Source organism: Mizuhopecten yessoensis, unplaced genomic scaffold (assembly GCF_002113885.1).
Source record: "Mizuhopecten yessoensis strain PY_sf001 unplaced genomic scaffold, ASM211388v2 scaffold10961, whole genome shotgun sequence".
In the NCBI taxonomy this organism is placed as follows: Eukaryota; Metazoa; Mollusca; class Bivalvia; order Pectinida; family Pectinidae; genus Mizuhopecten; species Mizuhopecten yessoensis.
This window is the reverse complement of record NW_018408808.1, coordinates 155357-170604: the sequence shown is the minus strand read 5'-3', so window position 1 is coordinate 170604 and position 15248 is coordinate 155357. Positions and strand designations below refer to the sequence as shown.

Here is a 15248-nt window from a genome sequence, read left to right as displayed (position 1 = left end):
TGCATACAGGATTTATATGCATGACTTGTGTATTTGAAAAACGAGAAATTGTATGAAATTTTAAAAACTTAAAATCACTTAATTTTTTGGGAGAGCTTAATTTGCATTAGTTTCCAAGGAGACTAATACATAAATTTTGATATGTGAATATTCATTTTGTCGATAATTACTTTCATTGTTGAAATAGCATCATCTCCATCACAAATTCAAGTATTCACAAATTATACAAATCGTGTAAAAATATAGTGATCTATAGCACAAATAATAGACTTTCGATCATAACGAATTATTTCTGTACATTCTTTGGTCTGAAGACATGAACCAAGTTCATCTGTAGATTAAACGCTTCATTATCTTGGCTAAAAACGTGCCTCTATGAACCTGTTTTGGCCCTGAAACTAAGTTAAATGAGTATATAATCAGACAAGTTTCATTTTCAATAAGATTTCCAGTTGCATGTCTCCAACACAAAGTCGACACTTAATTTCAGTACATTTTAGTTGTACCCATCACCATTCTAAAAAAAAAAAAATTGTAAATAGTCCGTAAAATATCAAGTAGGAGGGTATTTATACTGGCTACCCAGGCTGCAAACGAAACCCCCTGATCAGATAACCAAAATTATAGATGTACAACTTTTTTGTTCCAAGTAAAATTTAACATAAAAGATGATTTGTACTGAAACATTAAAAATGTCAAAAGTTTCTAAAGGAGGCGATTATGTTCCACCCTTTCTACTCGAAATGACTCCTTTGTTCTGATCTCCATTCACATCCAACAAAGATGTATTCAAAAAACACATAGGTAACTATATAAGTAATAATTATATAAGTTGGTAAAAAAGGGAATTATCATGGCAGTATACAAATTTCCTGAAAAAGGGATATCACAAGATTTTGCATGACCTGGAGACACAAAAAGCTGGACAGTATTGTAATTTTGATGAAATATCAATTTAAATATCAGTCATACATTTAAACTCTACATCTATGAAATGTTATTTCAAATATCACAGTATCTACAAAATTGTAATGCTGATTGTACAGTTACATGTATATATAGAAACTCCAAATCTATGGAATGTTATTTTAATTATCACAGTATATATATATATATATAGACAAAATTGTAATGTTGATTTTCAACAGTTATATATAGAAACTCCAAATCTATGGAATGTTATTTTAATTATCACAGTACATGTATATATATCTATATACAAAATTGTATTGTTGATTGTCCAGAAGAGCTGTTTGTTAAATCTTGTTCATGGTAAATATCGTAAAATGCAACCAGGTTGAGTTATCCCGGATTAGAGTTACTTCCCTTTGTGATGTATTCACATTTCATTTTGATGCTTTGCATTCGTAATTCCTGGATATGACAGTGATAAAGTATTGAAACAGCAGTGGATCAGTCCCTAGTTTGATTCCTGGAAACTTAAATTTAGAACAAATTTCTGTATAATTCTTCACAAGATGTTATTCTTGTGGAATACATTTATAGAAATATAATTGTGTCAGTTTTCATTTTATTATAATTCAGCTTGATGTTACTCTTTATCTTAATGCAGAATAATCCCAACAGACACCTCAGTCCCCACCTATAAAATGAAATAAATGAAATCCTTATCAGTTACATATTTAAATTTCAAACCTGTGTAATCAACTTCCAGGATTGTACAAGATGAAGTTAGATGTACGATGATCCGGACAAAACGACAAACTTCAATTTTTAGGACACACCTTAAGGAATTTAACGATCTTCATGTAACTCACGTTAGATAACTCACGTTAGATAACTCACGTTAGATAACTCAAGTTAGATAACTCACGTTAAACTCACGTTAGATAACTCATGTTAGATAACTCACAGTCAATTTAAAAAATAAGATGTTCATCATTTAGTGATCTGTTGCTAATTCTACCGTGGTAACTTCAATGTTGGAGACAGTTTGTTGAAAGGTTCACAATTTCTTGAAATCTGACAAAGCTGTGATGGCAGCCAACCTTCCTGCGGATCCCATAACACCACCACCTACAACATGGAATCAATACATAGAAAGTTATTCTGGACAACTAAAACCAGAAACGAAGACAAATTGGAATGTCTGCCTTATGGATGCTGGCCATGGTCACATACAGATCTGGACTGGATCACTCACTAGCAACCAGGCTGCACAAGTGGTCAGAATGTTCATCAAAGACGTCAGAGGTCCTGGGTTTGAAACTTGGTCTGGATATTGTTATTTTACATCAGTAATGATTATCATTGTTGTGTTGATTTTAACAGAAATTACCTGAATGAGCCTCACTGATAGAGGCCCATTTTGCAGATGCTGATTTTTACCTATATTTTACCCTTCAAGTTTTTAATGACTTTTGCACAGCAAGCGGGGGATATCAATGACAGCGTCTTGTTATCTTTGTTATAAATTCATTGTAATAGACATTACCTGGATGAGTCCCACTTCCACATAGGTAGAGGCCCCCCACGGGAGAACTATCACATTTCTAAATTTGTTTAATGAAGGTGAAATGTATGATTCATTGTAACAGACATTACCTGGATGAGCCCCACTTCCACATAGGTAGAGGCCCCCCAGGGGAGAACTATCACATGTCTAAACTTGTTTAATGAAGGTGAAATGTATGATTCATTGTAAAAGACATTACCTGGATGAGCCCCACTTCCACATAGGTAGAGGCCCCTCACGGCGGAACTGTTTAATGAAGGTGAAATGTATGATTCATTGTAACAGACATTACCTGGATGAGCCCCACTACCACATAGGTAGAGGCCCTTCACGGGAGAACTGTTTAATGAAGGTGAAATGTATGATTCATTATAATAGACATTACCTGGATGAGCCCCACTACCACATAGGTAGAGGCCCCTCACGGGAGAACTGTTTAATGAAGGTGAAATGTATGGTTCATTATAATAGACATTACCTGGATGAGCCCCACTACCACATAGGTAGAGGCCCCTCACGGGAGACCGGTAGTTGCTGAGCCTGGAGATTGGACGGGACATGTACAGCTGATCCAACCCCATCGTTCCATGGAAGATATTCTAATTAAAAGAATAATCATACCGGTATATGTCATATCTATCCTATAAGGCCTAGGAACCAACTCTGTTTCTGTGAAGGAGGGGTGGCTGGGTTCATAACAGAATAAATAAATAGGATTTGTTGGCATTTCTACGGAAATGCAATAAACATGGGTGAGATCATTGCCAGATAAATGAGATATGTTACTGACAGTCATGAAACAGATCACTAAGTTTTGAAAAACAAAAGTTGCCATGTTTGGTATCTTAGAGAACTTCTTGATTCCATGAACAGGCATAACACTATTTCAGCCAGGTGTGTAAAACAGGACCTTGAATGTAATTGAAGAAAATTATATAATATTTTTCTATTTATATATTTTAAGTTACAAAGGATGGTACAGTGTACTAAACAGTTCTATAATATTCTTGTAAAGGACTAAGTATGGTTTGGGCCTGTTTTGGCCCCCAAATGCATCAAAATTCAAAATCTTTGAATGAACTTTGAAATGACTGTTTCTTTAATTTCGAATACTTCCCAAATACTATTATGAAAATATTTATTTATATTTCTAATTATTGTTGCCATGGTAACAAGTTCAAATTTGCATAAATTAGAAACAAATGAATATTCAGTGAATATTGTGATATTTTGCATAGTTTTTCTCCTAGAAACTAAAGAGCGCATGCTTGAACAAACTTAATATCAAAGGATAATGTGTAGGCACCTGTAATACATCTTAAGGAGAAATATAAAGTTTGTTCAAGAGTGTGCTCTATGGTAGCTAAGAGAAAAACTAGGTGAAAACCTGTCAAAATTGACTGAATAATCAAATTTCAATAATTTATGCAAATATGACCTGGTTACCATGGCAGCTAAAATTGAAAACACAAATAAATGTTTACATAATAGTCCTGGGGAAGTATACAAAATTGAAGAAACAGTCATTTGAAAGTTCTATTGCAGATTTTTAATTTTGATGGATTTGGGGGCCAAAAAAGGCCCAAACCATACAGAGTCCTTTAGTCTTTGTAAAAAAAACTCAGCATCCATGTAAAAGCTTGAATTCATTACAATAATGATTATGATTTTGCATGAAAAGAAATGTGTTACTATTTTTAAGCCAATTTAATTTATCGATGCCCAGAGATTTAGAGCTATATAGTATTAGTTACTTACGCCTCCAGTGAGGTTGAATGTTTTCTCCAGGTCGGGGGGCGTGAGGATGTCACGGCCCACCACACTGGCCTTGAAGCCAGGGGCATACTTCTCTATGTCATCAAACACTTCAAAACACACAAAGAATTACAAATATCAGATTTACACCCGAAATCAAAGCTTGACTTCAAAATTCTCTACAAAATCCAGATGACATGTAATTGTGAATTGTATGGTTCCTTCCCAAGAGGGCGTGTGGGGTCGGGTCATGAGAGGGGACAAATTTGCTTAAATTTTGACAATTTTCATATTCATAACCAGAAATCCTAGAATCCAATATTAAATATGGATGGCAAGCCTCCGAGGTGATTTTTAATTATCAAATTTTCATTTTATCAACCCTAGGCCATCCTTCTGCGCTTCAGAGGAGTGTGAGTTTAGTAGGATTTATATTGAACAGGGTAGATCTATATTCTATTTATTTCGGTAACATTTTTGTTGCCTGAAATTTAAGAAAGCAAATCCCCTGGATTGAGTCTTTATCTCATTGTTTTGGTTTTAGTGTCAAAAAATATCGAAATTATATTCTTCATTATAGACACCTTGTCAAGTCATCCCTGGAAATTTGTAATTCAATGAAAGCAGGATTTGAAAAAACAATTACCTCCTGTATGACAAATAGAATATATTGTAAACTGTACAATAATGACTGCTGTTCAGTTGTCTTAGTATCAGTATGTACTGCATAGCCATGGTCAATTTGGGAAATATTTATGAGTTCTATTCTAATTTGATTCTTGATTTCTCTTAAACCAATCATCCAGCATCCTCGATATCCAGGGGTTACGCTCACTTTCGATCTCTGCACCCCTGGACTATGTCGTAGCAAAATTGAACGCTTAATGTGCAGCACCTTGTGGATGAGATGAGAAGAATAGTTTGATCCTTTGATCAACATAAAACCAAATCTCGCAGTCACACAACGATACAACTTGCTGGCTTTGAAGTGAGGTGTCGCTTCTCTATAAACTTAAAAGGACAGGTATCAGCCTATAGCGATTAGTCAGATTAGTCAATCTGAGACCAATTTAATCAAGCAGCTAGCCACGGGAATTCAATTTTGCTATGACATATTCCAGGGGTGAAGAGAGTGAAATTGAGGGTAACCCCTGGATATCGAGGATGTGAGCGTAACCCCAGAATATTGAGGATGTGAGCGTAACCCCTGGATATCGAGGATGTGAGTGTAACCCCTGGATGTCCAGGATGTGAGCGTAACCCCTGGATATCGAGGATGTGAGTGTAACCCCTGGATATCCAGGATGTGAGCATAACCCCTGGATATCCAGGATGTGAGCGTAACCCCTGGATATCCAGGATGTGAGCGTAACCCCTGGATATCCAGGATGATCAGTCAGTTGAGTGCAGTATTAATTTCTGCTTCCAAAAGCTGGGGAACAGACAGAAGCTGACCTGTGTCTGCATATTTGTTCCTGCTCTGGTCGTCCCACTCCTGGCCTCCTGCCAAGTGGTACGGGGTGTACTGGGTAAACAGCAGACAGACATGGCAGCCAGGGGGTGCCACAGTAGGGTCCAGACTTGTGGGGAGCACCATCTCAATCATGGGCCTGTCACAGAATAGAGCTTTGTAGTTTTTACTTAATACAATAACTCAGACTACTCCTTGATAAGGTTAACACTAGCACAAAGTTAAAATATATTTTAATAATTGACTTTATCATAAAATATTTGTTAAAACCAATACATCTTCAAACGCATTTTACAAAATTGTATACAACAGAGGTGTACGACATTTGATTATTAATTAAATATTTGTATTAAAATGAAATGAACTTGGATATTGCACCTTGACCATACAAGTTTGAGTTTAAAATGTGTTTTACTTGACATCTTAATGCCAATGCAACTTTTATAGGTATTAAAACAAGACAAAATGAACAAAATTATACATGTGTGCTTTTTTCTTACAAAATGAATGTATATTTTTATAAAAATATTTTGAAGTTCACCTTCCGATAATGTTAAAGCCAGATTAGATCTACTCACTTGCTAGAAAACTTGCCCTCCTGAGCCTCCAGGAAGCCGTCGTGAATAAGGTCCGAATGTTCACAGTTAAGATGAATGGTTGCTCGATGGTGCGGCATGACTTCATTTTTTCTCGTATTGGGGTCGGCCACAAAGTTCGGCAATTCTTTTAACGCAACTGAATTAAAATAATATTTAGAAAATCAATTTTTGTACAACTTCTTGATGCAAGTGTTACAAGTATCATTTTAATTAATTCAGTAGTTAGGGGGATTTAGTGTAAACAATGTTTTTTAAACAAATGGAAATAATTCCTTGATAGGGGAGGTAACACCAAATGGTGCAGTACTTTAATCCTTTCAGCATCTAAAAGTATCAGCTCTCCATGCCCATGGTGTTTTTGGAGATAATACACACAGCATGATACATCCAACCATCTCTATTTCGTTTTGTGTTAAGGGAGGGACAAAACATCAACCTCATGAAGATGCATTAAGAATCTGTTAAATGTTAAAGTCAAATCACAGACCTGTGTGGTCGTCATCATGTGAAATGAGGGCTTTTCCAATGAAGATCCTTATTTATAATACTGTATAAGTTTACGATATGTGTGTTATTGAAAACTTTTAATTATATAACCTGGTAGCTAAACCATACACGGTTTTAAAAACAAGGAGAGGAAACGCACCATTGATCTTGGTCACGGGGGAGGTGTAGTCAAAGTTCCGGAGCTCTTTCATCATATCCTCCGGGAGGTTACCCTGTACGGAAAAATTATCTGGTTAACATCATGTATCGCTATGTTAACAAAGCTTTGTAAGACTCCTAGTCAGCTTTAATTCCTTATTGTGTTTATCTTGTAATAAGCCCAGGGGGACACCACAACTCTGACTCAAAGATGGGGGTTGTTCTTATTATAGGACAATGAAAAAGCATTCAGTGACAGTTATACAGAACTGTAATAGATATGGACGGGCTTATTACCAGGCATGGGCTTATTACCAGACATGGGCTTATTACCAGACATGGACTTATTACCAGGCATGGGCTTATTACCAGACATGGACTTATTACAAGACATGGGCTTATTACCAGGTATGGGCTTATTACCAGGCATAAGCTTATTACCAGGCATGGGCTTATTACCAGGCATGGGCTTATTACCAGGCATGGACTTATTACCAGGCATGGGTTATAACCAGGCATGGGCTTATTACCAGGCATGGGCTTATTGCTTCATAGATATAGAAAAACTATTTCACAAACCACCTTGTAAGTTTGTGTGGACTGCTATCATATTTTAATTGACGTCAACCTCAAGTCTTTTGGGGAGAGATTTTTTAATGTTTTTAGGACGAAATAACTAAAAAAATATGCCAGATAAATGAAAAGAAATTCAATGTTAATGTGCATAGAGACAGAAATTCTTCAAAATATTTAGACAGAGTGAGAAATTGATCGAAAAAATGAAACATGAGAAAACCGTTAGGTGGGGGACATGATATTTACGATTGGAGACTCAGTGTATTGTCAATATTGTATATGGGCTTTAATTCAGCCATTTTTCTGTAGATTGGTACAACTGACCCCTCACCTCTGGCAATAGATCTAAGAAGGTCACTTTTGGTGTAGCATTTGATAGAACAGCCTTGGCTTCAATGGCTGTTCCATCTTGTAAGACAACTCCCTTTACAGAGTTATTGTTGGTCACAATTTCCTGAACAGGCTGAAAGAACAATACATAATACGCCATTAACATCCATACCAGATGTTTACAATTCTGTTTATCTCCCTCGATCTACTGATTATTAAAAACTTATTCATAATGTTTCTGTATTCACAGCCTCGTAGCTATTATTAAAACTATAGTACGGGTGACATATACTTTCTATAAGTGCACCTCATTATTTGCATCAATTCACAATTTTGCATATTTCCACACTTACGTAAATATTGCATATTTTTCAATGCGTAACAGTAGTGGCGAGATGTGAAATTAAGCACTCAGTGCATAAAAGGTAGGTAACGGTGAATTTTTAAATATTCTTGTCTTTATATTGTATTACGTACGTAGCATGGAAGAGATCACGGGTGACAGATCAATACAGCTCAGCTAAAGGAGTATCAATCTAGGTTTTCAGGATTATGGTTCGAATCTTGGTCTTTGTTTAACAAAAAGAGCGATGACCTTGGCTCTTGAACTTTGACCTCCCCATCTGTTGTGGAATTACTTACATATTTTTGAGGATTAAAAAATCTACAATTTCAAGTTAAACTTTCCAGCATCATTCTAATGATCATGTCACTAGGCCAAACAAGTCGGTTTTAAATAGAAAAATTAACATTATGGGCAAAAGGAATTGAAATTTACAATAAAAATCGACATTAGTATAATTTCCATCGGTTCAAACATGATTGAGAACTTTATCAATTATAAATAAAAAAATCTCAGTAAATTTTATCAAGAACCTTTTTTCAATTTACTCAATAAGAGATTGACCTAACTAGAGACTTAAACAATAAGTGGTCATTGTCCATCATGTGTATATAAATATAAAATTTATTTACTTCACAACAAATTATGAAACAAATCATTACAATTTATATTTATCACTCTTGTTGGCCCGGTCGTTAGCGCACTGGGGGTGTTGATGTGGGAGGAAACTTGTATGGCCGGTTGGTGAACCCATACCTTTTCAGATCGATCATGGAATCAAACCCTGGCCACCTCGGTGAAAGGCAAGTGGGCTATCCACTGCACAACCTATATGACCTAGACCTGTCCATCGTGTTTACAGTTTATAAAATGTTTAACGTCAACAGCGCATAGTTTACATACCGAGTCTGTGAAGATGCTGGCCCCTCTGTCCACGGCACAGTTAGCGATGGCCTGGGACACTGCCCCCATGCCCCCTTTCACAATGCCCCATGCCCCCTTTACCCCCTCCAGTTCCCCCATCACATGGTGGAGCAGAACATACCTGTAATAACGAACAATATGGGTGAAATTTGATGAACAAGAAAGCACAATTGTGTGAGGAGACACTTTTGTGTAAATAATACGGTGACAATATGGCATTTTATATTCTTCATGTACATATCTGAAATACACGCCATAAGATGACAATTCTTTTCTATATTACCACCTGTCTATATAGGTCATTTCTATGATGATAAGGTAACTGTCTACCACGGAAAACTGTATATTTATCGCTACTAGATTTCTTATACCCTGTCTATATCAGCCACCTTCAAAATCACAAACCTTTCTTTTACAACCCCCCCCCCCCTTTATATTGTATACCTGTCTATATCAGCCACCTCCAAAATCACAAACCTTTCTATAACAACCTCCCTATATAATGTATACCTGTCTATATCAGCCACCTCCAAAACCACAAACCTTTCTATAACAACCTCTCTATATATCTTTAACCTGTCAATATATGCCACCTCCAAAACCACAAACCTTTCTATAACAACCTCCCTATATATCTTATACCTGTCTATATATGCCACCTCCAAAATCACAAACCTTTCTATAACAACCACTCTATATATCTTATACCTGTCTATATATGCCACCTCCAAAATCACAAACCTTTCTATAACAACCTCTCTATATATCTTATACCTGTCTATATAAGCCACCTCCAAAACCACAAACCTTTCCATATCAAGCAACCTGTATAACTCGTATATAAATATCACCACTACATATCTCATACCTTTCTATAACAGCCTTCCTCTAAGACCCCTCTCTATATATAATACCTGTCTATAGCAACCAGTTCTGAAACTAACCTTTCCCTAACAACCACTATATATACCTGTCTATTATAACCACTTGGCAATAGCATACCTTTCTATATAGACCACCCTTTATATAATACTTGTCTATAACGACCACTTATTAAACAAACCTTTCTATGTAGACCACCCTACATCTAAACCTGTCAATAACGACCATTTGTAAATCACATACCTTTCTATAATATAGACCACCCTATATCTAATTCCTGTCAATAACAACCACATGTAAATCACATAACTTTCTATATAGACCACCCTACATCTAATAGCTGTCTATAAAGACCATTTGTAAATCACATACCTTTCTATAATATAGACCACCCTATATCTAATACCTGTCTATAGAGACCATTTGTAAATCACATACCTTTCTATAATATAGACCACCCTATATCTAATTCCTGTCTGTATAACGACCACTTAAACAAACCTTTCTTTATAGACCACCCTACATCTAATACCTGTCTAGAAAAAACACTTCTTAAACAAACCTTTCTTTATAGACCACCCTACATCTAATACCTGTCTATAAAAAATACTTCTTAAACAAACCTTTCTATATAGGCCATCCTACATCTAATACCTGTCTATAAAAAACATGTCTTAAACAAACCTTTCTATATAGACCACCCTACATCTAGTACCTGTCTATAAAAAACACGTCTAAAACAAACCTTTCTATATAGGCCACCCTACATCTAATACCTGTCTATCAAAAACACGTCTAAAACAAACCTTTCTATATAGGCCACCCTACATCTAATACCTGTCTATAAAATACATGTCAAACAACCCTTTCTATATAGACCTCCCTACATCTAATACCTGTCTAGAAAAAACACTTCTTAAACAAACCTTTCTTTATAGACCACCCTACATCTAATTCCTGTCTATAAAAAACACGTCAAACAACCCTTTCTATATAGACCATCCTACATCTCATACCCGTCTATAAAAAACACGTCTTAAACAAACCTTACTATATAGACCACCCTGCATATAATCCCTGTCTATAAAAAACATGTCTTAAACAAACCTTTCTAAATAGACCACCCTACATCTAATCCCTGTCTATAAAAAACACGTCAAACAAACCTTTCTATATAGGCCACCCTACATCTAATACCTGTCTAGAAAAAACACTTCTTAAACAAACCTTTCTTTATAGACCACCCTACATCTAATTCCTGTCTATAAAAAACACGTCTTAAACAAACCTTTCTATATAGACCACCCTGCATATAATACCTGTCTATAAAAAACACGTCTAAAACAAACCTTTCTATATAGACCATCCTACATCTAATACCTGTCTATAAAAAACACGTCTAAAACAAACCTTTCTATATAGACCATCCTACATCTAATACCTGTCTATAAAAAACACGTCTTAAACAAACCTTTCTATATAGACCATCCTACATAGGCAGGAGTATACATATACTTCCCCACTGCCCAGTGTTTTTGGACTGATCACAGCCCCGATGACAGGAGTATACATATACTTACCCACTGCCCGGTGTTTTTGGACTGATCATAGCCCCGATGACAGAAGTATACATATACTTACCCACTGCCCAGTGTTTTTGGACTGATCATAGCCCCGATGACAGGAGTATACATATACTTACCCACTGTCTGGTGGTTTTGGACTGATCATAGCCCCGATGACAGGAGTATACATGTACTTACCCACTGCCCAGTGCTTTTGGACTGATCATAGCCCCGATGACAGGAGTATACATGTACTTAGCCACTACCCGGTGTTTTTGGACTGATCATAGCCCCGATGACAGCAGTAAACATATACTTACCCACTGCCCGGTGTTTTTGGACTGATCATAGCCCTGATGACAGGAGTATACATATATTTACCCACTGCCCAGTGTTTTTGGACTGATCATAGCCCCGATGACAGGAGTATACATGTACTTACCCACTGCCCGGGGTTTTTGGACTGATCATAGCCCCGATGACAGGAGTATACCTGTACTTACCCACTGCCCGGTGTTTTTGGACTGATCATAGCCCTGATGACAGGAGTATACATATACCTACCCACTGCCCGGGTTTTTTTTGACTGATCATAGCTCCGATGACAGGAGTATACATGTACTTAGCCACTGCCCGGTGTTTTTGGACTGATCATAGCCCCGATGACAGGAGTATACCTGTACTTACCCACTGCCCGGTGTTTTTGGACTGATCATAGCCCCGATGACGGAGTCTGTGGCCAGCGTAGCCTTCAAAGGCTCGGACTCAAACCACTTGTCCAGAATCTGTGACAAACACATACAGCATTCTTACATGTAATTAAGAAAACATAGATACCTCAGGGAAATGATAAATGGCATAAGCAGAAGTTGAAATTTGTGAATTTTTTTTATAATAGTATCCACTATTCTTAGCATCCCTTCCCTTTTTTAATACTTATTGCATGATATAACCCCATTTCCTAATGAACACCCTCCATTCTGGCCCTCCCCTGTGTTAGCACCCTCTATCAGATGTGACTTCAGTCTCACAATCTGACAAAAGTGTTTTCAAAAAGAAAAGAGAACAACTTTGGAAATCTTCCCTGTGAACGTGTCCCACAGTTCTGTCATCTTTAGAGCAATAGACACAACTTGTGACGTCATTAAAATGCGTCATCGGTACTTGTGACGTCATCAAAATGCGTCATCGGTACTTGTGACGTCATCAAAAGTGAATGACGATATTCATACCCCACATGTGTTTTTTGTTTACAAACATGGCAGACTACTGTCGGTGGAGCTGTGACTGAAATAATAGGACGGGAGAAAAATAATCATCCCCTACCTTGAGGGTGTACCAGAGAAATCTCCAACCCTTGGGGTGATTTTTTTGGTTATCTAACCAAAAAACATCACCTCTCTGGTTGGAGATTTTTCTGTCACACCCTCAAGGTAGGGGAAGGTTCTATTAATCTTAATAAGCCCCCCAACCCTCTTCAGCCAAATTTCCCCTGCCCTTGGGGATAATTAAAATAAAAACGGTACAGTAAATTATTGCTTGGTGAGTTTTGTTCGTGTTTTATGTCCTATTAACAGCCATGGTCATTTAGGGACGTGCCCGGTTTTATTGGTGGAGGAAAGCCTGAGTACCCGGAGAAACATTATGACCATTACCTGGCAAATGCTCCACGTATGCCTGGAACATGAGACCCAGTGGTAAGTTATTGAACCTTTGGTTTTACCATACTGGTAATTCTTGTAACAAAGTTGTGAAAAAAATGTAATTTTGAAAGTTTTTTGATAAATCAATGTTAATGAAAATACTGATTAATTCATTATACAGAAGAAATTGAATTACAAGTCTCAACAATGAAAGACCAGCTTGTTTGATCTAATTTTAATAATCTTTAATATTTCAGATTTTCGTAACAAACAAACACTGCAGCAGGAGGTCTACGAACTACTACACCTCTCCAACTACTTTACACCGATCTCACCTTGGTAGTAGGAGCAGTCATCAACTCATAGAAGGCATCGGTTTCCTTGAAACTTCCCAAGGATTTAACTGTAATAAATAGATACATGTATCATAATTTCTATGCATGTTCTTATATGACATTTTTTTATAACAAGAAAACAATCTTTAAGAACAGAAAAAACATTTCGGAGTACAACCAGTCACGAGTACTTTTAACTGGCTATCTTTCTGAATTTTTGTCTATTTATTCCAACTTTACAATGAAGCCAAGGTTCAAGCACCTTGGCGGAAGTACGGATGTGTCAAATAATTTCCTGCACATGGATGAAATAAATTTAGTGTTAAAACAAATATCAATTGCAGAATTTAATTTCCAAAGTTCCTTGTCTATAAACATCACCTGTAGCTCAAATGTTTATCACATATTGTCATACAAGCAAAATATATCAACTTTCCCATGCATAACATCAATGAAAACTTTTAACTTTTCACACATACAACATATGTGTACAATACATGCATTAACACACATACAACATATGTGTACAATACATGCATAAACACACATACAACATATGTGTACAATACATACATAAACACCCATACAACATATGTGTACAATACATACATAAACCCACATACAACATATGTGTACAATACATGCATAAACACACATACAACATATGTGTACAATAAATGCATAAACACACACATATATATATTTACATTTGCGCTGCAACCCACTATATGAACATTACCAGCAGAAATGCATTTAATTTCAGTATGAAAGCAAAAACTCTCGCAACGTAACACACAGTTTACTTTTGACGTCATATATTAACCTGTTCACTGAGTCTTGTCGCTTTGCTTCGAAATAACTTGGAGACCCTCAAATGACTACAGTTAATTATTGGCGCCAATTTAATTTAAATAGGGTTGTTCTGCCAATGGTATTTAAAGGACGACGCATATGCAAAATGCAGTAAATTAATTAAATATTTAAGAAAGAACAAAAAAATAAAATTAAGCAATTGATCTAAGGTAAAAATGTAAATATATGGATTGAATGGCGTTTTTTTAATTTTCATGCCGGTATGAACACAAATCAATTACATTCATATTAAGCATAGGACTTCAAGCAATATGAATGTAACCCATTTGCGTTAATACCGGCATGAAAATTACAAAATACGCCGTTCAATCCATATATATATATATATATATATTGGATAATAGATAAGTAAAATATATAGAATTCATAACTATTGCTAACAAAAAAAAATCACACCACGATTAGTTTAAAGGGTGACAATGCAAACGTTTTCACACATGAAAATGTCCACTTTTACTGTAACAAGAGGCCCAGAGGGCCAGTATCGCTCACCTGGATACCTAAGCAATCATGGCAAACTATTCTCCAAATGAGATCAAGGGATTATGCCAGACCCCAAGGCCAATCCTTGTAGCATAGCTATATTAGATTTTTCATGCCCAGCAATTTTATGTATGGTTATGGGGTGGGGATCTCAACTGTTTCCAAGCTTTGACTCAGAAACTAGGTCCCTAGAGTTGTGGCCAGACCCCAGGATCGATTCTAATATCGTGACTGCATTTGTCTCTTTTTGCCAAGCATTTGTATATATAGTTTTGGGGTGGGGATCTCAACCGTTTCAAAGTTATGACCCAGGGGCCAAGTCTGCAAGGGTGGGGCAGACCCTGGGAT

General features: G+C 36.5%; 1 protein-coding gene across 1 annotated transcript in view; it reads right to left on the bottom strand.

The window, feature by feature from the left end:
* Positions 1-1170: 1170 nt before the first annotated feature.
* Positions 1171-15248, bottom strand: part of LOC110464119 (pyridine nucleotide-disulfide oxidoreductase domain-containing protein 2-like) — a 26464-nt gene continuing 12386 nt past the window's right edge. The window contains exons 7-16 of the mRNA XM_021519178.1: positions 13545-13612; positions 12254-12351; positions 9099-9240; positions 7854-7985; positions 6948-7020; positions 6281-6437; positions 5687-5841; positions 4235-4341; positions 2955-3075; positions 1171-2037 (exon numbers count right to left, since the gene is read on the bottom strand). Coding sequence (XP_021374853.1) covers positions 1967-2037; positions 2955-3075; positions 4235-4341; positions 5687-5841; positions 6281-6437; positions 6948-7020; positions 7854-7985; positions 9099-9240; positions 12254-12351; positions 13545-13612 — 1124 coding nt within the window. The 3' untranslated portion in view covers positions 1171-1966. The remainder of the gene's footprint in view (positions 2038-2954; positions 3076-4234; positions 4342-5686; positions 5842-6280; positions 6438-6947; positions 7021-7853; positions 7986-9098; positions 9241-12253; positions 12352-13544; positions 13613-15248) is intronic.